The sequence below is a fragment of the Blennius ocellaris genome (genome assembly GCF_963422515.1).
Source record: "Blennius ocellaris genome assembly, chromosome: 8".
Taxonomy (NCBI): Eukaryota; Metazoa; Chordata; class Actinopteri; order Blenniiformes; family Blenniidae; genus Blennius; species Blennius ocellaris.
Window position 1 is genome coordinate 6754561 of NC_137657.1, and position 26234 is coordinate 6780794.

Here is a 26234-nt window from a genome sequence, read left to right on the forward strand (position 1 = left end):
TTCAGAGAGACTACCACCCCTCGGCACCGTGTCATTTCTCCACCTCCATTAGAGCGCCGTCGCCCTCTATCTGCTGGGACCGACCCTCCGTCCACTTCATTATAAATCAGCAGCAGATCGGCTGTTATTGGTGCTAATCTGGGCGGCGAAGCCATGCAGTTAGCGTTCACCACAGGGCGTGCATTTAGAGCGCCTCTCAGCGCAGTTGGTATAAATTGGATAACGCCGTCAGGGTCACCCGGAGGGGGTGGTGGGGGTGGGAGGGGGGGGGTTCAGGGGTTTAACATGGGTTAGTTTCTGATGACACCACTAATATGGCTCCGGAGCACGAGGGACACGTCTTCGCAAATCTTCCTCATAACATCGCGTGGACTTGGCAACATCTCTTAAGATTGTTTTCGTAACCGACTTATTAAATTATCGTGACCTTTCAATTCACTCCTGCTTCTTCTGTCTAATGTTACAAAGTCCTCTGAGGTGAATGTAGAAACATCAAGGGGGGGGGGGGGGGGGGTGATACAAGAAATATATCTGCCGCAGCATTCATGGCACCCGACGATAGCATCCCAAAATACACTTGTGGACGATCAAAGGGAAACGAATTACTTCAAAACTCCAAATGTCAGCCTTTAAATTGTGACCTTTTGGGAAATCTACAAAATCTCGCCATACTTGACATTAAGCGGAGAGGAGCCTCGAAGAAATGAAGGAACGGGGTTGAAAGACGTGGAGGGCAGGAACCCGAGCAATGCCGTCAAAAACCCTCCGAGGCTAGCAGCTGTTTCTGCTCGTAAATCTCCGCCGGGCCGCACATGGGCGCAGCAAACTTCAAGCTCCTTCCTATATCGGGAACACGGAAACTCAAGCCGAGTCCGGTTCGGTTCTGCGTCAGCGTGCAGGTGGGGGTGGTGGTGGGGGTGGGGGGGGGTAAAAATAACTGGGGTCTTTAGGGGGAAGTCAGCGGATCAGAGGAGACTTCAAGGGATTAAAGTGCCGTAACTTTTCACATGTGGGCTTCTTCTTCCAGTTTATATATGAATTCCAGTTGGGTGTTATCGTTTAACACCCTCCATGTAAAATCTCAAGAATGCAATTTTTTTTTTGGTGTGTGCTGCATTTTTCTGTATGAGTGTATGAGTACTGGGAGAACATGCAAACCTGCTGACTGGAACTGGGAACTTTCACTTTATGAGATAGAAGAGCTACAACGTTAATTCTCATTAAAAACATGAAGTTTTAAAGCTTTGTAGTGAAATAGCATCTCGCATATATTTTTATCTGCTTCTGTAACAAAATCACAGCATGTCGATGTGTAAGGGTTCTGCGATAAAACAAAAAAACAACATGTAGTAGGTGAGTTGAACGTGTGCTCCTCTATTGGCTCCATGTGTTTATTATGGGGCCGTGAACGGCTGAGTGATTCAAAGTGTGCGCTGCTTTTTAAACAAATGAGCAATACAATTGAACTTGTCAAACATTTACAAATAATAATTGAATATATATTTTTATTTAAAGTATTTACAGATTTTTGTCCTTCGCACATATCATGTAGCACCACATTGAGAAGAAAATAAACAAAACAAATGGATGGATAGAGTTAAAACGTTTTTTTGTTTGGGATGATGGTGGTGATGCACAAAATTAAAAAGCACAAGAAAAACGACACCTCACGTTTTGCTGGTGACCTATGCACGCCTTTATGATGAATCCAGCGGTCTACACAAAGCTTGCGGCAGTAAATGAAATGAAACGGCTGGACGATTGGACGTTAGTTGTGGTTTGCACAGATGAGGCGGGTTAATTTGTGGGGTTTGATTCGGCTCCCGGGTTTAACGGCGGTGAAGCCGGCACGAGGTTGTCGCCGGGCCGTTGGCAGTCTGCGAAGACGGGCTGAAGTTTTTTCTTCTTCTCTTTGCACCTCGCCAGCTTCATCTTAATCTCTGCTGACGAACTGCAAGAAAAATGAAAAAAAGTCAAGTTGATTCTTTATGGTGGGACACGACAGCATTTTGAGTGAAAACGTGTTGTTTTTGCATTTTCCTTTCAGAGGAGTTAAAATTTTAGTTTGAAACATATGTCAACCCTAACGCTGAAAATTATGTAGTTTTCACATTAGACCACTAGGGGGTGCTGTTGGTTGTTTTTGTAATGAAGCCACACACATGCAGCAGAGATCAGTGTGCTATAAACGTTAATAGTCCCAGGAGAATATGGACTTGGAGTCATGACACATTGTTCTTATTGTCCGTCGACTGAGAATGTGCAGAAGAACTGTTTAATATGGCCGTGGAGAGCATGCGTAGTCGCTCAGTTTCGTGAAAGTTGTGTTTTCCCCATTTACATGGAGACGGCCCAACATTCCACCGACATTGTTTTCACTATTTTTCCCGTTTCTGTTTTAAACGGACATTGTTTACAAATTATTGGTGTGTAAAGGTGACCCTTTTCTAAAATGAAAACACAAAAACGTGTGAAAAAATGTTTTTTCCACGACAAACGTTATCGCGTAAACCGGGTCTCATGGTGTACGGTTCTTTGAGACGGTGAAAATGTACTATAGAGGTGAAGTCACATGACAAATGTATAAATCTTTTTTAGGTAAAAGCTCCTTCCCTCTCCTGTCCACTGTCCTGGATCAATGCACATCAAATCAAAATGTTCACATTAAAAGTCTTTTTTGTGAAGAAGAGACTGCTGGTCGGTAACATCATGGTTTTGATGAACCTCACCTGTGGCGGTTTTAAATAATGAGAGAAAATTGCAAAGACTTGATTAGGACTACTTAAAATCAGCTGTGGGGAAGAGTAAACCAGCAAAAATCCAGCGGGATTGTTTTAAAAACCACATAAAGTGAGCTCTCATTTCCTACCACTGGTCAGAAACCTCATCATGTCATCCGTGTGTGTGTGTTTTTAATTTTTTTTAAATCTGCACCCTTCGTGTTATCAAAGGAAGCAATTACATGTCTCATTGTTAAGTAGGCTGCACCGTGTTTCTTACGCATGTCGTTGTTTCGCGTGATGGCCATGGCGGCTCTGGCGCGGGGACCCTGCTGGGTGAAGTGATAGCCAAACTTGAGGATGTTGGAATTGTTCTCCAACATGGTGGCGATTTCCATCTCGACTGAATCTCCCAGCTTCTGCCTCTGGAGCAGAGGGAAGAGAAGCATTTCAGAAATAATTCATACTTTGTGACAGAGTTCTTTTTACAAAGTAAAAAATCTGTACAGTACATATGTAAAAAATAATAACAAAAAAATACACGCCAGAGCACCGTTAAAATTCAAGTGGCGGAATGGGAAGTATAATAAAATCTCAAAGAGAAGCATTGCTATTACCAAAAAACCAACCAACTAACAAAACAAATGCACAAACAAACAACCAAGAGTGGCCTTGCTAAAAACACCAACATAAAAACACCAACATAAAAACAGTCACAACAATGCCCACACAAACAACAGAAATACAATCAGTCACAATCAATAGTTTGATTATACAACAGACCGATCAAAGAGAACCATTGATTTCTCTGTTTATCTTTTCAATTCTTTTGAAAATCGCCAAAGTAATGAGTGCGTTTCAAGTCTTCCTTCTCCTCATTAAAGATAGAGGACCTGCAGGAGATTGCAGGACTTGACGGTCAAGGTTTCTACTTGTGTAAACAAAGACATGGAGAGAATATATCAACTGTAGAGGAAGTCATATTCCTCACTGATACACATTGTAATGACTTTATTGACTGTTTAGATGAAAGAAGCCTACATTTTCTAGTTTTTCAACTATGAAATAACCGTAAATCAAAAGATTAATACATACAAACAAATACATAGACAATTTCGCTGTGTTGTTTTATACGGAAGCCCACATTGGCGTTTTTCATTGTTGGAGGTATAAGTTCCTCAAACTTAAACTTTCTTGTCACGTATGAATGCCTAACAATGACAGCTGTGTCGTACCCCCGGAACATTGCGATGAGTGATACTCTGGTGTGTTTGTTTCTAACCTGGTTGTCGATCTTGAGCTCCACCAGCGTGGCGTTGTTCGCCATAGCTTTCACGATGGCCATCATGCCGTCTGAAGTCATGAAGTTGGATTCGATATTAAGACTCTGCAAGCTGGTGTTCTCCTGCAGCATCTCCGCACATGCCTGGGGACACGGACACGGCAACACACCCACTCAAATACAGTTTGAAAATGCGTTTTCCAGAATTTCCACTTTGGGAGCCTTTTTCAAAAAGTTCAATTTTCAGTGACTTTGAACACCATTGTCGTGTTCGTTTGAAAATGGGGTCTCCTCAATTAAAGTGCATACAAATGTAAAGATAACACACACACAAGGGTCCAGCGTACTCACATAGGCCACGGGGTCATTGCTCCGGGTGGCAGCGATGCTCAGAGATTCCACGTGAGAGTTTCCTTTCATCGCTTCGAAGATCTCCTTCAGCGTTGGGATGGGAATGTCCTGCAAGGGGAGACGGAGGCGGAAAAACCTTGAGAGGACTCACAGATGTGCAGGTTTTAAGGTTTAACTGATGAGATGACAGCAAATGTAAATCATCTAATCCTGCCGTGCCACGCTAACGGCAAGAAGTAGAACTATGTGGCTCAGAGGAGAGATTTTTAGAATTATGGTTTATTTTTTTCAACCCTTTAAAGGGGTTGTGTTTTGAAAAAATCACTTTCTCATGTTTTCCAACAGTAATAATTGTCCCCATACCTGGAATGATGCCCCAGAAGTGAAGAAAGTCTGTCATCTGTCTCCCTGGCTTGTTTACATTTTATTAACCAACCTGCCAATCAGAAATCAAACCCTATATAGTGTCATCAGGGGTTTAGCCAATCCCAATCAAGGTAGGCTCCTCCCCTTTGACTCCTCCCACAATCAGATAGCTCTGCTCTGGCACATGGCACCACGAGAGGAAGTATTTCCTCCTCTTTCCGAGATGGGCGTGTGTGGGCGGAGCCAGTGCAGCTCACCCAGACACAGCAGATTCTGAATGCAGCTCCTATGATCCAATATTCAAATGAAGGAAAATCCAGGAAAAGCTGGATAATGTAACTTTTAAAAGGGAAGAGATCAAATGAACATAATTTCATTCATATATCGGGACATAATTCGGCTGCTTTGTGTCAGATAGCGATTATACTGTTGGATAGTCGTACTTAGTATTAGTACACCATCTGCCACAGGAATCCATTTCATATTTTCAGTTTAAAATAGCAAATGCAATAATAGCATAATGTGCTTGATCTTCTTGATCAGTTTTAGATTTTTAAGCAGCGTTTTCTGCTTATAAATGTTGTGTGAAGATGTTGAGTTTTTCAGTGGTTGCCTATTATATATTGCCTATATATATTTAAGGCAATAGTCTCTGTCTGTTTTTCTGTGAAGCTGGATGAAGCTTTGCCTTGATGTTGTTGATGTTGACTTCCGTCAGGCTGCTGTCATTGTTGTGGATCCTCTCCAGGGTTTCCTCCACGTTGGTGGAGTTCGGCGGCTCCTCGGGGAACATCTTGAACGGATCTGCTTTCACGACGCCTGGAGGACACAGAACACCACGGCTGAGGACGCGAAGCGGCGCAGGTGAATACAGCGGCGAGGCGACGGTCCGGTTGACACGTACTGTTGATGCCCTCTGTGTTGGCGATCTTGCCGTGGGACCCCAGAGCGTCGTAGTACTGCTTGTTGCTCATCAGCGTGTACATCCCCAAGATCGCTGCAAGCACAATACATCCGACGTTACAGAGGCGACTCAAACAGAACTTCGTCTTTAACATGTGAGTGCGATCAGAGTTTGGACTCTTGTCATCACTTCCTGCTTGTCATGTTTATTTTCACTTCATATTTTTTTGCTGCGTTTGATTCGTTTTTGAGTCCAAAACCAAAAACCGAGGCGTTTCCACATTCTGTGTGTTTTTGTGTGTGCGTGTGTGTTTCTTAAGATAAGGATAGAGTTGTTTGACCTCAGTCATTCTCTTTTAATCTCACAGCTTTCAGAGCCCCCCCCCCCCCCTCCCCACGTGAGTGACAACGCTGAAGTTTCAGGGTCAAGCTGCGGACCTCCAACTTTTCCACTGTTATTCTAGCTGATACTGAATTCAAAGACCACACAACTCGGTGTTTATGAACATCCAGAGTGTGTTTTGGAGCAAATTCTTTGTCTCTGACCCTGAAAAAACAGTGATGAAAAAAATCCCACATTTAATTCTTCCTCATGGGACATTTACACCTTCACCATTTAAAGTCATTGAAAATATTGAATTTTACAAGTAAATCATTTTGTTGCATCATTGACTAAAAGATAGATGGGGTGTTTATAATGTTTATTGTATAATTTACATATACATATTCAGCACCCTGCTATAACATTGTTTTTTTTTTCTTTGCCAAGAACAGCTTCTAAATAGTAAATATTTATCTCACTGTCTGCATTTTGACACATTTAATTGATTCATTAGAATACAGGGAGGGGAGCTGAGTTTCAAGTTGTATCACATGTAACAACAAGTGTGTTTTCAGCTGCCCATTGTTTTCAAGGAAATGATGGCAAGTTGAAGATTTTGCTCGTTTGTAGCGTTTCTGCTGCACATGGGATTCACATTTTCCAAGTGTGTAACAACATACATAATGCAACAGCTATAGGAGACATTTTTTGGACATTTTATTGTATTTTGCACCAGGAGGTTTCATTAAAATTGGTTTTATGTTGAGATTGTAGTCATTTAATTTGGTGTTATAAACATTTTCAACACATATACTCTGTGGCCACAACAAAAAAACAACAAAACTTAAAGCTTGATTTACGTAATTTAAGTCTGACACCCCTGGTTTCATCGATAATAACAGACAGGCATATGATATATGATTGTTTTTATTTCCCCCACAAATCCACAAAACTGTACATTAATAATTATCTCACACCAATGTCTTCTCCTGCATTTCCAGTTTGTACCCACAAGGGGGCAGACTGGTTGGATTTCTGATCTTGTAATTTGCCAACACCAAACTGTGTCACAAGCCAACTGCTGTGACAGCAGCTAACACCCCCCCCCCCCCCCCCCCCCCCCCCCCCCCATCCTCTCGTCTACCCCCCCAGGAACCATGGGAAGGGCCTTGTGAGGAGCTGGAGACCGGAGGGACAGCTGCCTGCCACCGGGGGGGGAATGGGGGGGGCATTGTAGAGAGAGCTACCAACCATTAACATCCAGTTTGTCCATGACAGAAACCGACAGTAGCTCTGAGTGGACGAACTCGACGGCAGGAAACGGAAAAGCTAAATTTAGCGGCGTTTTGACTTGTTGGCTCGGCTCAGTCCAGCTATTCATCACTTTTTTTTTCTTTTAAGTGTCTTTGCCCAAAAGCTGTAACAAAAGAGTGACAGGGGCTAACTGAGGCTTAATCCCCCTCTGGACTTCATCCAGGGTCAAATCGGTGCTCTGACAAACCCCCCCCGGCCTCATGCCCGCCCACTCGGCCCTTTGCCGCCTGTTCTGCTGGCCAGGGGAGTTCAGAGGATCACACCCAATAAAACAAATCTGTTTCATGGTTCACTTTAAAGCACCACCCTGTCGATCATTAAAAACCACCCAGGAGGCAAATCACAGATCTTGTTGATTTCTTGAAGTCAAACCTGTTTAGCCAGAGGAGCCATACTCTGAATCGAGATCGTTTGTATGCTGATGATTCTGTGAACACTTTAATTATGTCCAATTAAAGCAATCAAGTGAAAACTTGGTTTTTTTTTTGTTTTTTTTTTCATATTTCAGAAAAGTTTTGCATTTACACGGTTAAGTTTTAAAAACAATGTCCGTTTACGGCGACAGCAGAAACATTGAAAATAATGTAGTTAGCATATTGCGCCACTGGTGGTTGCTGTTGTTTGTTAGTCCCAGGAGACTATGGAGTCGCGACCCCACGGAGGAAACATTTTTCTTATTGTCCGTCGACTGAGCATGTGCAGAACTGTTGCACATGCTCTGTTTAGTCGCAGCGCTTTAGAAAAGTCATGTTTTCCCTCATTTGCATGGAGACGGAGTCGGAAAATGTTCAAAAAGTTGCCTTTCACCTGTTTAAATATACGACCCTTTTCTCTCAGACGACTCAATGTTGGTCAACTAACCGAGTGGAAACATGGAAAAATGTGCTGCTTTATCTCCAAAACACAGCTTCTTCACGCCGGCCTGTTTAAAACAGATAGAGTGTATCTGTTTCTCGCCCACTCCCACTCCTCCCTCCTCTCTGGTGGCCCGGGGCCAGGCTTATTTTTCCCTGTGTTGCTGAGCGTGGGGAATTGGACTCCATCATGTGTCCGGCCACGTCTGCTGGCCTGGGACGGCGGAGCTGCCGCGGTGTTGAGAGAAAGAGCTTGAATCTAACGGCGGCGACACGACGGGTCGCCGTAATACAGTGGGAGAATGTGGGCCGGAGCCGCTGTGATGAAAACCGCCGGGCCACGCCACGCTGCCAATGTTGTTATGAGTTAAGAAGCATCTGCTGGTCGGGAGCAGCACGAGAACAGATGGTGTTAGGGGGAAATTACACCGTCGTAATTATTTGTTTTAAAAAATGTACCTCTCTCCCTGGATATGGAATTCAATAATCACCTTATTATTTTCTGCTCGCCATGCTCTATTTCTTCCCCGTTTCCCCATTTATGCACCAAATCTGATGAAGCTCATGTTAAAACACCTTGTTCATGCAGTTGCACTTATAAAATAAAAATAAAAAACTCTTTTTCTGTATTTTGATATTTATCCTAGCAACAATATTATCAGGGTGCAGTTTACAAACACTTTCAGTTTTTTTGCATCTAAATATTTTATTGTTACCAGCTGCATCCAAATCTTCTGCAAAATGATAATGGATTTCACTCTAAAAAACTGTTTATAATAGTATATATAAGTCTTGATATAAATCCTGCAAGTGTTGTACATGTTGCACTTGAGATTTTTAGACTATGATTACTTAGAAGTTTCTGTATGTTTCATCCTTCATTTTTTCACCACATCATCCAGAACATGAGGTTCAGGGTTGTTCTCACCTGCGATATCGCACATCTCTGCGTCCGTGGCGTTCTTCAGGGCCTCCTCCAGCTCCGGCTCCAGCATCACCTGCTCATGTCCCGGCAGTTCTTCTGGTTTCTTGGGCACAAAAGCCTTTCCTGTCGGAAACAAATATATAATAAATGCACAAACCAGACGGATTAGGACTCAAATGCACAGAGTAGTAATAAGAATAGACAAGAAGACATGCAGGAATTGACAGAAACAAATGATTGTGAGAAAGTGTGAAAGGTCTTGCAGGAGCTTTTCATTGCATTAGTCTGAAAACACGACATTCCCAGGGGGGGTTTTATTCTTTATTTTAATGAGGTTCTGCAGTCAGAATGTCTCAACCAATACATTAGAGAAAGCTGGCTTAGGATCATGTTTCCCAAAACAGGGCTTATCACAGATTTACAGAGCAGCTCTAATACACTCAGTTTTCCACTGAACCCTCACTGTGTTTTCTAAAGGTTTTTTTATTGTTGTTGGTTTTTTTTTTTCCTGCTCAGACCCATTTTGCTATTTCATTCCTAAAAACTAATTCCAGACGGAGCACAGATGTATCCGCTGTCCTATTAGTTTCTGTGAATTGGATTCGGAGCTACAGAAGGAGACCTTTCCCGGCGGAGGTCGAACCATGTCGGCCTGTTGGGAACAGAGTGGAAATGGCCGAGAAAGTCAGTGAGGTGCATAAAACCACACACAGACCTGAGAACAGTGTGACTGAGCAGTGAGGCGTCAGAGAGGACGACTGTACAGCTTCACAGGGACGCAGGACAAAAAAGACCATGGAGGTTTGAGACGTGCAGGAATTGAAGCTGAAGCGTCTCAATTCCATGTTTCTGAGCGACATACAGTCTACGATTATTATCAAACGACGTCCTGATGTATCGTGTCGTCTTTTCTACATAATAATGTCAAGACACCCTCAGGAGAATCCATATAAGTAGCTGGTGTTCAGTGCAAGCCCCGCCCTAACCCCCACCTTTCTTCTCCCCGGTGAAGGGCACCAGGTCGTCCCTGTCCGGGAACTCCATCGCCTGCTTCTCCAGGTGCTGCATCAGGGCGTCGCGGTCGTACGCCCCCGTCGGGGTCTTCTTCGTCTGGTCCCGCTGCCGGAAGCCAGCTGGCAGCATGGCATTCTGGGAGAACAGCAGGCCTCACATCAACACTGACGCAGCTGTCACACAGCCGTTAAAAGGCCAATGGAAGGGTCTTTATCTACAGTTGTAACAAAACGTCTTGAGTTTCAAGCGTGTCAGTCGTAGTTTTTTTTTTTCTTTAAAGACAAATGCAGTGTGAGTTTGTACCTCGGGGTCCATCTCCTGCAGATCGTACTCCAGCTGATCCAGCTCCTCGGGACTGAGGCCCTTGAGGATGGCATCCTCGTCGATGTTCCTGGGGTCCGACATGGCTCCTGAGGCTCCGACTCACACGCACACACACTCACGCACACACACCACGGCACTCCCCCGGGTGAGAAGGCACTGCAGGCGAAGAGGAGAGAAGAGTAGAAAAAAAAAAAGGTCAGTCATGTGACTGCATACAAACTCTCCAGAAAGAAAAAAACACCTTGAGATCTGAGACTAATGAAGGAGTTAAATGCTTTATTCAAATTTGCATTATCTCATTAATTATGCAATCAGTGAAAATGTAAAACTTTGTTTTACACAACTTTTTGAAAACATTCGGCCTCTATCTTGGTGTAAGATGGCAGAAACGTTGCTACTGTGCAGGTGTACCACGGCAATAGTGAGTAGTAGTTCTGCACGTGCTCAGTAGAGACAATAACAACAATGATTTCCTCCAGAGTTTCATGACTCCCAGTTCATATTCTCCTGGATTTGGTAGTTTTATTTTGACAGTCACCGTAATAACAATCCAATTTGTACTCCCATTGTTAATGTTTAAAGCGTATTGTTTTCTGTTGCATTTGTGTAAAAATGACCAACAGCGCCAACTGGTGGCCCAACATGCCAACTGCATCATTTTCCAAATTGTGCTGTGTGAACACTTTTCTGAAACGAGGTATTTTCACTTGAAGCATTGTCGTGTAAACGGGGTGTAAACCTCACTCATCAGGAACTCAAATACATGTTGCCCTTTTCCTTCTTATGCTTGTTAACTTGTTATTCGAGGTTGGATTACCTTTATTTTTTACAGTGTACTTGACAGTTCTGGCACAGCTAGCAAGAGAAGATTAATGAATAGGTCCCGACTGATTAAAATATCCATCCATCAAACCTCTTCATGGCTTATTTTAAGTAAATGAATAACTGCTGTGACCTTAATTCACCTGGGAACCTCCTGCAGCCCGTCAGGGACCACCGGGCGTCCCCCCCACCCCACCGCCAAACATTTCAACCACTGTCCGGGGCAAACATCTCAATGATCCAACGTCCAGCTTATCAGCTGCCCCATCCTGCATGCTCCAATAATGCGACGATGGTAATAATAGACACATTTCCAGGAGTCTGGATAAATGTGCTAAAACACTTTAATCTTCAATTTCACCTCAAATCAGGGGCCAACGGAGATCCACTGATGCAATGTGGGCCGGCAGAGGGAGAGGAGTGAAAGAGAGGAAGAAAAAGATAGGAGGAGGAGGAGGAGGAGGAGGAGGAGGAGGGTCGTTGTAACTTTAAACCCTTCGCTCACCACACAGCGACTAAGAATAGCAGAATGAGAGGAGAGAAGAGTGGAAAGTGCAATCCCTTATTTATCATTGACAAACTCGTACAGTAGTGACCCGCCGCCAGTGCCCGGCGATCAGAAGCCACGGGCACACCAACACAATCACAGAATGTTTGCAGGACACAGAAAAAAGACAGGCCTCAGACGTTGGGTCGTGGTACGAGTACAGTAATTCTGTCAGAGTATGAGTAATGCAGCGCTCTGATTCGTGTTTTAATTTTCAGGCCAATTTTTCCCCCAACTTGGACAGAGAAGAAAAGCCATCGGAGCTCAGGTCCAGCAACGTGCTTTCATTCAGCCGCGAACGATTCAGGGTCAGTATATCAGTCGACACCGATCAGCCTAAACATTAGGACCACTGATGGATAAAGTCAGGAGCACTCGGTGTCTCTTTGTTGTTTTGAAATTGGACGTTGATTTGAAGGAAAAATTGAGCAGGTTTTACAACAAACTGGGTCAGAATGGCTCCGAAGCTGCAGGTTTTGTTGGGTGTTCACGGTCTGCAGGGATCAGTTTGAAGAAAAAGTGGGAGGAAAAGCAATGAACCAATGACGAAGGGAATCTAAGTTTGGCTGAGTGGATTCAATGGATGAGCTACTGTAGTTCAAACTGCTGCTCATGTTAAAGGAGTCATATTGTGCAAAATTCACTTTTTAAAGGTTTTCCAACAGTAATATTCGTCCCCATACCTGGAATGACGCCTGAGTGAAGAAAGTCCTCTCACTCCTTGTTTTAGTTTTTAAAAAGTGTGTTGCTCCAACCAGCCAATCAGAAATCAAACCCTATATAGTGTCATCGGGGGTTCAGCCAATCACAGTCAAGGTTTGACTGAAGGATCTTAAGGCCCTGTTGTCACCCACCCGTCCTCCGTCTTCACTCCATCCAGACTGCTCACTAGTGGATCTGTTCTAACTGTGATATAAAGGCAATATACACCCTCCACAGTCAATACTCAACCACATACAAATCACTGAAGACCCTCTGCTTCCGGTTTGTCACACACAAACATAGGAAGAACATGCAAACCTCCAGAAAGACCCTCCAGTACGAACCAGGAACATCTCAGATGGCTCAGCTGTCCCGCACCACCAAGAGCAAACAACCGGATTCGACTGGAATTTATATATTGTCCCTGTGCAGGTGTGCAGAGTATAACAGTCATTATATAATTTAAATAACAGGTATTCCATCTACTGCTTACTGGCTGGTGGTAACGAATTATTAATCACATACAGGGATGTACAGTATTCTCCACAGGGGGGAAACAGCAACAGCAGGCAGTCAGCCAATTCAATGTAAACAAACCATCAAAACACAATGGCAGGATTGATGAGTAAACGGGAGCTTCGTGAAATAGTAACAGTTGGGCTTACGCAACCGGGAGCTTACATAGAAACACTGCAGCTCTACATTGGTTTTCCATTTACAACATTAAATGAACACATCTTTTGCCTCATGGCGTGACTTTACGACACCAGGACGAGCAGGACGTCCCACGCCACCGGTCAGAGTCCATCACATGAACGTCAACAGGAACATGAGTCAGCTGTTTTACACCTTCGCATTCGATCTCGTTTTGCAGACGGTTGTTTTTTTTGTTTTTTTTCTGTCAGCTTGTAAATAGCTCCCAAGAGTCATGTTACGACATTCTGCTTCACACGGTTTCTGTGCGTCGAACACCTTGATTTCTGTGGTTTATTAACACTGCAGTTCTGAGAGTATTCCTGAATGCATCAAACACTCATAAAATCAGTAATTCTCTATTCATACAAAGTCTGCGACAGCAACGGTGTTTGTTTGCTTGTATCCTCCTCGGTGCAATATAATCCTGGAATGTGCGTCTCTGTTTTTAGTGTCTATGCCGCAACGATGTAACGGCAGTATTTTAAGGAGCATTGCAAGGGTGTGAGTTTAAATAACTATCTCAACCTGCTCCAAGCATGACCTTGAATTTGTTCACTGCAAATGTGATTGATTCATTTATGTTGTGGGTAATTTTCAAATTTTTTCATACCATAATACATGTATTATATTGAGACTGGCTCATTGCACTCATTTAACCGGAATACTTTATTTTTTACATAAATCAATTAAATTGTGTGCAACTGTGTGTATATTTTTTCTTTGCATTTACATAAACAAATTCCTGAAATGCACATTTACTTCTAAATTTTCATCTGAAAATCTGAAAGTGTGTAACTTGCAAGCGAATATTTAACATTTTGTTGTCATATTTGGTTGCTGGGACCATAAAAAAAATTATAACTGCATTAATCGATGATTCTGACAATAATAATCCACTCAACAGGGAAAATAATCTTGGGTTATACTCCACAAAGAAGAAATGACTATTCTTTAAAGGGACACTCTGTAAAATTTAGATTATGCATATATTATGTACACTGGGTGGCAGTGTATATATGCATACAATTTTCTAAAGAGAATCTAAAAACAACACGACAATGAGACCCAAGCCGAGATATCTGCTGCCATGAAAGTGAGCTAACAAGCATTAGCTTCAAAACTGTGCGGTCAGGGGGAGTTTGTAATAAACCTCTATAAACCAACAGCAATCGAAGAAGGTTTTTTTTGTTTTTTTTTACTTTTCACTGAAATATGCACCAGAAAGTTTCATTAAATTTGGTTTTATGTTGAGATTGTTGTCATTTTCATCAGTAGCTGTTTGGTTTTGTGAAAATATTAATCGCATACACTCTGCGCTTAGTTTAAATTTAAAGGACATTAATGCACTATTTTACCGGCTCAAGATGAAATTGTAGCCCCTGTCCTAAAATGTGCTTTTACACACCCGCTGTTGTAACTATTCTTCTTGCTGCTTCTGTAAGTGACTCATTACACCTCCTAGTGGTGTAAACTTATACTGCAAGACTAAAGAAGCTGAAGCGAGTTGGATAACTATGTACATTTCTTTTCAGATATACAGCAACACGTCACATAATAGCCTTTAATATGACCAGCTTCGTCTCATTCTGCTGAATAATCAAGCTTATATTAATTCTAAATTCAATTAAAAAAAAAGACTCTACATGCACAGAAACAGCTGAACATCTCGGGTCTTGTTAGCTAAAACAGATTCACCACCTGTATCGGGACTTCTTGGTCGGCCAACTTATGTGAAGCATTTAAATGTGGAGCGTGGCAGGGCCATAGCACTCGAGCTCTGCCAGACATCTTTAGACAACTAAAGGCACCTGTTAAAACAAGTTCCTGCACTGACGCTTTCTCATCAATGCTGCGTGGCTCTAATGTGTAAATCCAATGACACCAACATTGGATCACGCCGCCAAATGTCAAGGAAGATGGCGGCACTTTGAAGGATGGTGGGTCGGATGGCAGCTCGAAGAACAGATTGAAGGTTTTGGTCAAAAGAGTCTTTTTTTGTATCGTGACAGTTCAAATCTAGATAGTTTTGAATCATAAGTGTAACATCTATTTTCACGATGCCCTCAATTAACCACACAGCAGTCCATATTTCAATTCCCATATTTTACAGACTATATGTCATACTTTTTTTTTAATTGTTTGGCCGTTCATAAGACTGATATAAAGAAGCAACTTGTACCAAAATATAGGAGTAGATACCACCTGGGACCACTAGATGTCACTATAAAAACAGAATGCTGCGACAATACAACAGACAAACCTTAATTATTACTGTATTTGAGAGAGCAAAATATTCTAAAAAATTAAAAAATTAAAAAAAGTGCATTTTTTCCTCCTGTTTCCATGACGACAGAGTTGGAGTGTTTTCAAAATGTCCCGCCTTAAATGCTGTTTTCAAAAAGTTGTGTTTTCAGTGGCTTCAAGCACCGTTGTTCTGTAAACGGTCGTTTAAACGCAACCAAAGATGTTTGTTTTTCACTTAAAAACATGTCGTGAACGGGAGCCGAAGAAGAAAGGGTCAAAGTTCACCATCCTGGTGTTAACGTGGCTCAACACTGCCACCCAGAGGCCAAACGCAAAACTCATACCGACACTTCAAGGAAAATGCCCCAGTTTATTCATCTAATATTATCCGAGCTGAAGTGTCCTTGAGCAAGGCACTGCATCTTTGCATAATTCTGTCTATTAATATTGATCGTTTGATGTTTAAGTAGAACAAACAAAGTGAATTTAGCTCTTAACATTGTTTATATTGGTGCTGTGATGATCCTCAGGTCAACAGACGGGACTAACATAGAGCATAATTAATGTTCACACGTTGAATGTTATTTCAATGTTGCCTGTTATCGTAAAGTGAACACTGCTAGATTTAAAAAAAACAACAAAAAAAACAGTTTTAATTCTGACTATTTCATCTCTTTAGGAACCAGGTGGCAAAAAGACATTCAAGTCGAAGCTGCTGGAAAAATTTAAAAAGTTCAGAATTCTCATATTAATTAGCTGGCTTGAACAACCATGAACCTTCTATCAGTCATTGGAAACATTTAGTTTTGTTTGAATATACATTGTAGTTTATAAAAACTCAACATGTCGGCTGTAAATCTGCCAGTGTGACACAAACATGTTAATTTCCGGCTGCATTTGACACGTGTGACTTAAGGAGTCGCGGCGACCCGTCCAATCACGGCTCATGTGATTTGCCTGCAGTGGAGCCTTTGAGCTCCCGCTTATTGTTGAGCTAAACGCACGGCTGTTTCCTGACACTTGAGCTTAGAGCGCGGGATCAGACAATTGTCATGCCAGCAGCACGCCAATTAGAAGAAATGAAGAACACGTCTCATTTCGTCTCTCTCGTTTTATCGTCGCACGTGAAGCTAAAAACTCCCGAGTTCTGAGTCAGAATGAGATTCCAGTAAGCATGTCGCCACAGTGGAGCAGACTGTGTGTGTTTCTGTGTGTTCATGCAGTCCCAGCAGGGTTCCCAGAGAAAAACAGAACAATCTGGTGGCTGGCTGTCACCTGTCTCCGCCAGCTGGCTCCAGATGCTTCTCTCTCCAGTCAAACTCTCAAGCATCTCCTTCCACCTGCAGCTGCCGCGTTCAACAGGAGATTCCTTGCCGGTAATAAACTTTCAACTGGCACCGGGTCACTTTGTGACTGATAGAAACACCAAAACGAGCCCATGAGCTCAGTTGTTTTTCCCCTTCTGGAACAAACGTCAGATGAGTCTCTTAACAGCTTCTTCATTACTGCTCTAACCTGAAGGGGCCGTTCGGAAAACTACCGCTGGATCGACACGTAACTACAACCGGCCACATCGGGACGATTACGTGAGGCGTGGTTCAAAAACGTATGAGATGCAGTTTTCAGTACTACAACTTTAGATTGAACATATTACCTTGAACACAACAAGCATAAATCGGCTCCAATTCAGAAAAACCACCAAGCAAATGGTCAAAATTTCATTGAAAACTTAATCTTTTAAACAAATTTCTTAAGAGTACCGACACAACACAATGCTGAGACCCGAGCTGAGATATCAGTGATGCTGCCATGAAAGTTAGCGGGCTAGCATTAGCCTAAAAGCCGCACTGTTGAGGTGTAAAAAACACCCATAATGCAACAGTAGTAGAAGTTTTCACTGTTTTAAACTAGAAGGTTTCATTAAAATTGTCTGCATGTTGAGATTGTAGTCAGCTAGTTCTGTTTAAATCAAGATATTTTCATCACGTGTACTCCGCGACACAACAAAGAAAAACTTTAAAGTTTATATTAACACTCCTGTTCGAAGCACATTGACTCAAAGCTCGATGCTGAATTTTCTGTCTTTTACATCAAAGTTAACATTACTTATTTACAACTATTTAAGTCTGCCATCATTGCATTTACTCAGCGTTCCAAACCTTCTTAAAACAAAAACTTATTTACAGTAATTTCTTCCAAAAGAAAATTACAAGGAAGGAGGGACAAGTACTAGTGTGTGTCCCTGGTCCTGTTATCTGGTCTTTCTTGTGTCTAATAACAAAGTCTAGACTAATAAGTGGATTATTTAAGCAAGACAATTGTAATGTGAATGATAAAACATTGTATTATTATTAATATTATTATTGTTATGTGATAATTAGTATAATAATAATAATAATAATAATAATAATAATAATTATTATTATTATTATTATTATTATTATTATTATCATCATCAAATGAAGTTTTGGCTTACTTTCATGCCATCGCAGGTTATACAATGACTATTCAGGATTTGAATAATGATTCTTCTCACAGTATAATTCATCAGTAAATAGTAATGTCAATCATTTTAAAATCTAAAATGACACTCCTGCAGAAAACAGGTCACAGGTCAGCTTCAGGGGCAAATAGTGTGGATTTCAACACGAGGATTCTTCAGTTATTATATTATTCTCATTGTTCTCATTCCTTGATATTCTCACTTTCACGTTGTTGTGTGTGAAGCTGCTGCGTTGGCTGATTAATAGAAAGAGTATCATGTGATATTCAATTAAAAACTGAATGTGAACGGATCCAGCGCTGAGTTTTCTTATTGATTTTTAAACATCGAGCCTCCAAACAAGAGCTCCATTACTCTTGTGAGGCTCCAGCTGCAGATCCAAAAGTCCAATCAGGCAGAATCAGTGAAAACATGTGAACGACTGTCCTTAAAAGGAGTCAACATGAAGCATGTAACCGATTCATTTCTGCACAAAGTCTGTGAGCTCCACGATGCAAACTCTCCCCCAACAGTGCGGGGATTTGCGCTCTGCGACGCCGCTTCTCCAGCCCTCTGTTGACTTCCTGCTGAGCAGCAGCAGATCGCTCAAACCTTCCACTTCCACGAAGTTAGTTTACATTTTAAAACGAGAGGAGGACTTGCAGAAGACTCTGAGAGGAGCTTGAAAGAGGCAGAAGACTCTGAGAGGAGCTTGAAAGAGCTCCAGTAGCTCAGGAGCACCGCGAGGAGTCACTGGATCTCGTCTAAGTAAAAGAAGATTACTGGGGTTTAGATTTCATAGTGACAAAGGTTACGCTCTCGTAAATGTCCCCAAATGATTTGCTGCCCCCGGCTTCTGTGGCGGGGGCGTTTGTCTCCGCACAGAGGCAGAAATAAACCCCGGAGTCACGTCTTCTGGAAGGAGGATACTTTTCTGTAACAGAAGTCGGGTGAGAGATTTGTTGGGGTTTCTTCTTCTTCTTTGAAACGACCCGGCCAAGTCTTCCGCCGGCCAGCGCCACTTGTCACCGAGCCGCAGGTCATCTTCTCCACGTCTTACCGCCCAAGTGAAACATTCCAAATCAGCCCTCAGATTAATTTTAGCTTCACAAGTCAGCTCCTTCCAGCCGTGTGAATCCTCACCCGGCTTGGGTTGCTGCTCCAGAACATTTCGAGGCCCCACCATAGAAGAAGAGGAGGAACTTTGACTGGGAGACTCTCAGAGAGTGGGAACGTTTGACTTGAACACAAACTGATGTACAGATATCAGGCAGTGATGGATCCTGACAGGGAGGGAGGGTGGGTTATCCATAAACTCCACAGACAACATCTACAAACTCCCCCCGGACAGCCGGTGGATGGTTCAGCCCCCCCCCCCACCCCCCCCACATGCCACAATGATAGATTCACACACTCATTTCACCTCCAAACACAAAGGTTTTAAAAACAGTTGTGTCCATTAGTTCTGCTGCAACTTTGCCCCACAAACTCACACAGGGGGTGAGAGTGAGAGAGGGGAGGGGGTGTGAGAGGGGAGGGGGTCTGGTTAAAGGTACCAAGAACCCCCCACCCCCCCACCCCACCCCAAAACACAAAGACACACATGAATGGTTCAGGTGAAGGAAACACAGACACACCAGAAAGCAGCCGCACACTTACCTTCACAGGAGCGCAGTGCTGAAGCCCCTCGACCAGCCTGCAGTTAGACAACCCCCCCCCCCCCCCCCTCCTCCTCCCCCTACCCCTCCCATCTCTCTCTTACTGCCCCCTCTCCTCCCTCTCTTGGGTTCTCCTGTGTATGTGTGTGTGTGTGTGTGTGTGTGTGTGTGTGTGTGTGTGTGTGTGTGTGTAGTCAGCGTTTTATTATTTTGGCTGTGTGACAGATTGGGAGGCAGAAAGGGGGAGAAGAAGAAGAAGAAGAAGAAGAAGAAGAAGAAGAAGAAGAAGAAGAAGAAGAAGGAGTGGGGCATGAACTCATCAGACGTTCAATTAAAAGTGAGGTGAGACTGGAGGAAGCAGCCTGACATCTAGTGGCGTGAAGTCACACGTGCAGAATTCAGATAAACAACATTGAACTTTTTTTTTCTTCTTTCAGAAACGAACTTCACTAAAAACAGACGACGAAAGCTTATTTTTTTCATATAAATAAATGCAAACCCGTCAAATAACTGCGGAGTAATTCACCTTTATCTTCTCCCACTTCTCCTTGACTAATGTATTCATATATACTTTTTAAAGTTTTTGATCTCATGTGGTGTTTTGAAATATTTTGATGCAAAAAATAAAGGAGGACGACTGTGCTTCAATGTTTTTATCAGTGTGTATGATGACAATATTTCACTCCTTTTTATCAATCATCAATCAATCAACCAACCAATCAATCAGAATTTATTCACAGAGCCTTTTACAACCCTCAAGGTGACCAAGAAACCAAGATTGAAAACATACACTATGTCAACAATAGAGAAAAATAAAATAAAATTAAATAAAATTAAATTAAATAAAATTAAATTAAATTAAATTAAATTAAATTAAATTAAATTAAATTAAATTAAATTAAATTAAATTAAATTAAATTAAATTAAATTAAATTAAATTAAATTAAATTAAATTAAATTAAATTAAATTGTCACCATATTACAGAGATTTTATATATACAGAATCAAAATTCAGTCTGAATAAATAGGTTTTCAGCCTGGATTTAAAAAGGCCAACGTTGGTAATGGTGTGTATTTCGGTGGACAGTTTGTTCCAGAGCCTGGGGGAAGCAGTGAGTTGATGCCTTGCTCTCGGGACCTGCAGTAGCAGCTGGGTTGTAAGGTTAGGCCTTCATGAGGTTGTATATTTTTGTTTCAGTCCAGCAAACATCAGAGATACTCGATGCTCTGGTTGGTGTTTTTCTGAGACGCTAACCGTCCTGCAGGCGTTTGTTGAGTGTGAAGAGGGGAGAAGAAGAGGAGGGTGGGACTGAATGTACAGGAGGATGTGTGTGTTTCCAGAAGTTCACCGAGGTATGAAGGAGCCGGATTAAATAGGAAGGTCTTTATAATCACTGTGGAGCCGTCGGAGGGCGGAGGAACGTTAAGAAACACTGCATCACTGCCAGGATAGATCTCTGCTCTCGTCAAAGCTTTTTCGTTTAATTTTATTAAAATAATCCATCATTGATGTTAAAGAAAAGATTTTTTGGTGTCAAAATGGATCATTTCACTTGTAGCCTGAGATTTAGTCTACTGGTGGTTGAAACTAGTGAAACATTGTCGTATGAGAAAAGAGCATCAGGTTCGACCGCGGCTGTTGTGTTTGTATTAAACTCCTGTTTACTACGAAAAGTGTCTCTCAGTTATCTCTGCTGCTTTAAATTCTCTTCGTCTCTTCATTATGTCTCATTCAAGAACATTTACGTTGTAGATCAGGGACATCAAACAGCCCAGTTTGATCTCCGGTGAGCTGGATTGGTTAAATAGTTCCATAATAACCTTTACATTTTAAATTTGGAAGTTTTTACTATGCCACAAGAAAATGTCTATATTTTCAAAAAAACAAACAAAACACACAATTACTTCAAAAAACAACTACAATCTCAATTTTAATGAAACTTCCAAAATACAGTGGGAACAAACAAAAACGTCTCCTGTAACTGTTGCACTATGCAGTTTATTTTACACCCTGACATCCTGGTTTGGGCCTGGTGTTTGACACCCCAGTCGTCCACTTCAGATTTCTCAAATGCCTTTATTGACATGATACAAACACTCTCTCTTAATGGGGAAAAAAATAACTTCACAATTATCCTGTTTTCCAGAAAAAACTTAGATTATAAATATGTTTCAAGAGACAAACTTGTACTTTAAATATTAAATATTTTCTCGTCTACCATGTTATATTTCTAAACATTTTCAGTATTTTTAACACAATTTTTCCATACTTCTCCTGCGCGTCTCTCTATTTTCCACCACGAGGTGGCAGCAGACACGCGCCATCAATGCAAACAGCAGCTTTGCAGGTCTTATGAAATCATTGCCTTGAAGAAGGCAACTCTTCCTCTTCCTCATTGTCTCTGTTTTCACCCTCCACTATGTGTTCTCTTTGAGTTATAAATGAGGCACACAAAAAAAGTAAATTCAAAGAATTAACTAATTGGATGTTTAAAAAACCAAAAACGCTTTTATTTCAAAGTGATGGTGAAATTCCTCTAACTCTGCATATTTTATTTCTTTCCATTGATCTCTTGATGTTTCGTGACTCCCACTCGTCTCAGATGAATGCTGCATTCAGTGGACGGAGCTGAGCTCAGCATCCATCCCTCCGTCCATTCAGCATTTTAAATCTGACACCAGTGTGAAGAGAAACCCGGCAGCGCTCCCACACTCCTCTACCTTCTCTGGCACGTAAACCCGGTTCTGTGTTCACTTTGTCCTGATATGATCTGCGGTGCCTGCAGCATGTGTGTGTGAATGGCAGGTAGTTGGTTTTCTTCCCCCAAGTGTCACTTCAGAGAGGAAATGGCCTTCAAATTTCATAGAAATATGAATCTTCCTGCTTCCTTCAGGCAGATTTTTATCAGAGACATTTCTCATCGCTGTTAAAGTGAAAACGGATAAAGTTTGTACTGGAAAACCCCTTCGAATCGAAGAATGTTTTCCCTGTTATATTTATGGAATATTGTTGTTTCCCTTGTATTATAGCTTCTTTTTAACTGTATAGCCTGAGTGGCTCAACACGAGCTATTTCATTTTGCTATGTGAGGTTATCAGAGGAAAATCTAAAGGATGAAGAATCTCTTCATTACGCCAAACAGCATCTTGCATTTTCAAACCGCTGCTGTGTAAACGCAAAACTTCTCTGAAACTTAAACACAAAAAGATGATACGTTTTCACTTGAGGCACTGTGGATCATCTCCCTCTGCCAACAAACCTGCATACATGAGCGTTTTTTTAGGTTCTGTGTGTCTTTTTTGCTTCAGACGCCACATTTAAACACCTTCAACCAAATGACGGTGAAACTTTTCCCTCAGTTTCATCCATAAAAGCGACATTGCTTTACAGCAGTGGAGTTGTGAAAAGTGATCTTGTGATGAAAATGTGTCATTTCCCTCTTCAAAGGTCGGGTTTGTTCCTCTTACTCTCATTTTCATTCTGATGCCATATTCTTTTTATAATATTCTCTTTTAAATCCTGATTTAAAGCATCGTGTGTGTGTGTGTGTGTGTGGGTGTTTCCAGTCAGCAGGCCTCGGGGAAGGCACCCTGGTTTTCACAAAAACTGATATTTCTCCCTTTGAGACAGACCATCTGTACCTGGTTCACAGCTACTATGAGCAGCCTGTAACGAGATACATGATGCTATGATAGCCAATCAGAATCCTGGAAAAAACAACATTACGAATTGTGATGTAAATCTCCGCCGAATGCACATAACATGAGATGTATGTACGTGTGTGTACTGGAATATAGATTGTTTATTTTCTCTAATGCAACTCTAAATATTTTTTTTTATTATTTCAATTATCACTAAAGGGTTTATATATGTATTTGTATGTATATTTACAGGTATGCGGCTAGATGGAGTACATGTACATGATGTTGAAGGTATCACATGTATGAATTATATTGTTAAGATTTAATTAAATTAAATTATAAATAAATAAATAAATAAATAACATAACATAACATAACATAACATAAAGAGGCCAAGTTGGGCCAATTTTGCATTTTCAATTATAGTCTTTCAAATGTAACAAACAAAATCAAACTCTATAATGATCAAGATGTTTAAAAGGACAGGCTCTTATCAGAAAGATTCAATGCAATGTATTAAAAGTCGGCTTGTGATGTCATTGAGGTCAAAAGTTGTGTATATTGGCCTTGAGAAACAATATCGTTTGTGTCTTTTTAATCGCTATAATAAGGGTTAAGGTCTCATTTCTATTCTATGTAAATTCTCGATCACACGCTGGACTTTGTTCAAACTATCGGTATCGCTGAAACTTCAGTATGAGATCAAACTGGACATTTCTCATATTAACCACCAAGACCACAAACCTGCATCCTCCTTCTCCTATACCTTCCACAAAATCCCCACTTTAACCACTGCCCCCCCCCCCCCCCCCCCCCCCCCCCGATACTTCTTTTTTACTCTCTCAGTTTCCTCTCACACCTCTGCTTCCTCATTCAGTGAAAAGCGGAAACACACTGACGAATTTCTTGTAAAGTATTTAAATAAAAATACGTTGGGGTTTTTTTTTCTTCCCCTTCCACTAGATGGAGTAAATCACACGGTTATGTGCGTCAGACAAAAAGCCTTTGTGTGTGTGTGTGTGTGTGTGTGTGTGTGTGTGTGTGTGTGTGTGTGTGTGTGTGTGTGTGTGTGTGTGTGTGTGTGTGTGCGTGCGTGTGTGTGTGTGTGTGTGTGTGTGTGTGTGTGTGTGTGTGTGTGTGTGTGTGTGTGTGTGCGTGCGTGCGTGCGTGTTTGTGTGTGTGTGTGTGTGTGTGTGTGTGTGTGTGTGTGTGTGTGTGTGTGTGTGTGTGTGTGTGTGTGTGTGTGTGTGTGTGTGTGTGTGTTACGTGCGCACCGTGCAGCAGCCAGAGAACACCAGCAAACACAAAGCTCCTCTCCAGCACGTTTTCCGCGTGGCTCACGAAACCCAAAAAAATAAGAAAGGGGGGGAAAAAAAACAAAAAGCCCTCTTATCAAATATTAAAAAAGAACCACAGGAAGAACATTCCTCACTGTGGTATGTCTCAGACAGAGGAATGTCCTGTTCTCTGACACTAGAACGCTTTGTTGTAGTTATCTGAGGAAAGGAGGAGCAGTGCAGCAGGGGCGCATGGAGGGGGAGGGGGGGGGTGCAACACTTTTTTTAAAAAACGCTCTGACTCCGTCTCTATGGAAACAGAAAATGCGGAAAATGCTCCTCGTCCTGCCCTCCACAGCCGCAGTCAATAGTTCTGCACATGCTCAGTAGACGGACAATGAGTGTCATGACTCCCAGCCCATATTCTCCTGGGACTTGGTGCTTTTATTTTGACAGTCACCGTAATAACAATCCAACGTGGCCGTCTGTCCATTAGAATGTTCTCCCCTTGTTAAAAGGGGTCATATTATGCAAAATGCACTTTCTGAAGGTTTTCCCAACAGTGATGATCTACATAATATTCAAGACATAAACTTTTGAATTATTCCGTGTCAGAAGTGCAGCTCCAGTCGTTTAAACAGTGACGATCTAATCTGAGCCGCCGGGTTTCAAACTGACCAGTTGGCAGCTTGAGGTTGAGTTTTAGTCACAATCAGGTTTACTGCTCAACCTGATTGTGATTGTGAAACTGGCGATAAGATATAATCAGGCGTGTCACATACAGCCTGTTTCGGCTTTTGACCTTTTCAAAGGTCAAAAGCCGACTGTACAAATTGAGGACTTTTCTCGTCATGTATTTACTTGATATAAGAATATATACTGTATAGATTTCTTTTTTGCTGCATGTGTGTGTGTGTGTGTGTGTGTGTGTGTGTGTGTGTGTGTGTGTGTGTGTGTGTGTGTGTGTGTGTGTGTGTGTGTGTGTGCGTGCATGTGTGTGTGTGTGTCTATTTACCCTGAAATGGACTGGCAACTATCCAGGAAGTGTCTTACCTTCCTTCATAAATAATATAATGAAAGCACTGTGCAGCTGCAGAGCAGGTTGTTTTGTGTGTGTTTTTTCCCAGAGTAATGCATGTGGAGTGTTTCAGCTGCTATTTCGCAGTCAATCACATGACCTGCATGTTTGATTTGGCACGAGCTGCACACCGGATATTCGTCCCGGTTTTTTCCTGAGCCGTTGGGGCCTTTCTCAGGGTGTGAGGGATTCAAACCAGAGCACTTCTGGTTTCCTAAAATCCAGATAAGGGAAAAAAAAGCAGATTCATATCTGCAAGATGTGTTTATTTTTCTGCACCAGAAACTGGCCATTTTTTTCTTTTCTTTTTTTTTAAAGAAAACACACAAAACGAGGACGTTCACATGCAGACACTGAGAGATGCAGGACTATAATATGCGCATGATTTGACACATGTTCAGACTGTTTACTGTGGCACTTATCAGGTATTCTGCTATCGATGCACTCTGGGTAGATTTGGCTCCTGACCTTGCCTCGCCTCGCCTTGCCTCACCTTGCCTCGCCTCGCACAAACAGTGTAAAGGTAACTCACGCCGTCGTCCTAAAATCAAGGCCTATGAAGGTGCAGAATCATGAACATCATATTCGACGTGAGATTCTCTTCTTTTAGAAGAGTTATGTAACCAGGTTGTCGACGCCTGTCGGCTTTAACACGGGATCATTTTAACATCACAGCTCTGTTCCGCGTTCATCATGTTCTTTATCCTGCTA

The 26234-nt window shown here is 42.0% G+C and overlaps 1 protein-coding gene across 2 annotated transcripts; it reads right to left on the bottom strand.

Annotated features, from left to right (window-relative positions):
* Positions 1 to 1488: 1488 nt before the first annotated feature.
* On the bottom strand, positions 1489 to 19586 carry tmod4 (tropomodulin 4 (muscle)). Of its 2 annotated transcripts, none has more exons than XM_080501652.1 (10): positions 19528 to 19586; positions 10355 to 10531; positions 10030 to 10186; positions 9041 to 9160; positions 5624 to 5716; positions 5408 to 5538; positions 4354 to 4461; positions 4003 to 4146; positions 3001 to 3145; positions 1489 to 1951 (listed from the first exon to the last, which is right to left on the bottom strand). In XM_080501652.1, the coding sequence occupies exons 2-10, from the start codon at positions 10454 to 10456 to the stop codon at positions 1929 to 1931; spliced, it is 1023 nt and encodes a 340-aa protein (XP_080357778.1). In that variant the 5' UTR covers positions 10457 to 10531; positions 19528 to 19586; the 3' UTR covers positions 1489 to 1928. The 2 variants fall into 2 exon arrangements, with proteins under 2 accessions (XP_080357778.1, XP_080357779.1); XM_080501653.1 differs by lacking the exon at positions 19528 to 19586 and adding an exon at positions 19012 to 19125.
* Between the last annotated feature and the right edge of the window lie 6648 nt (positions 19587 to 26234).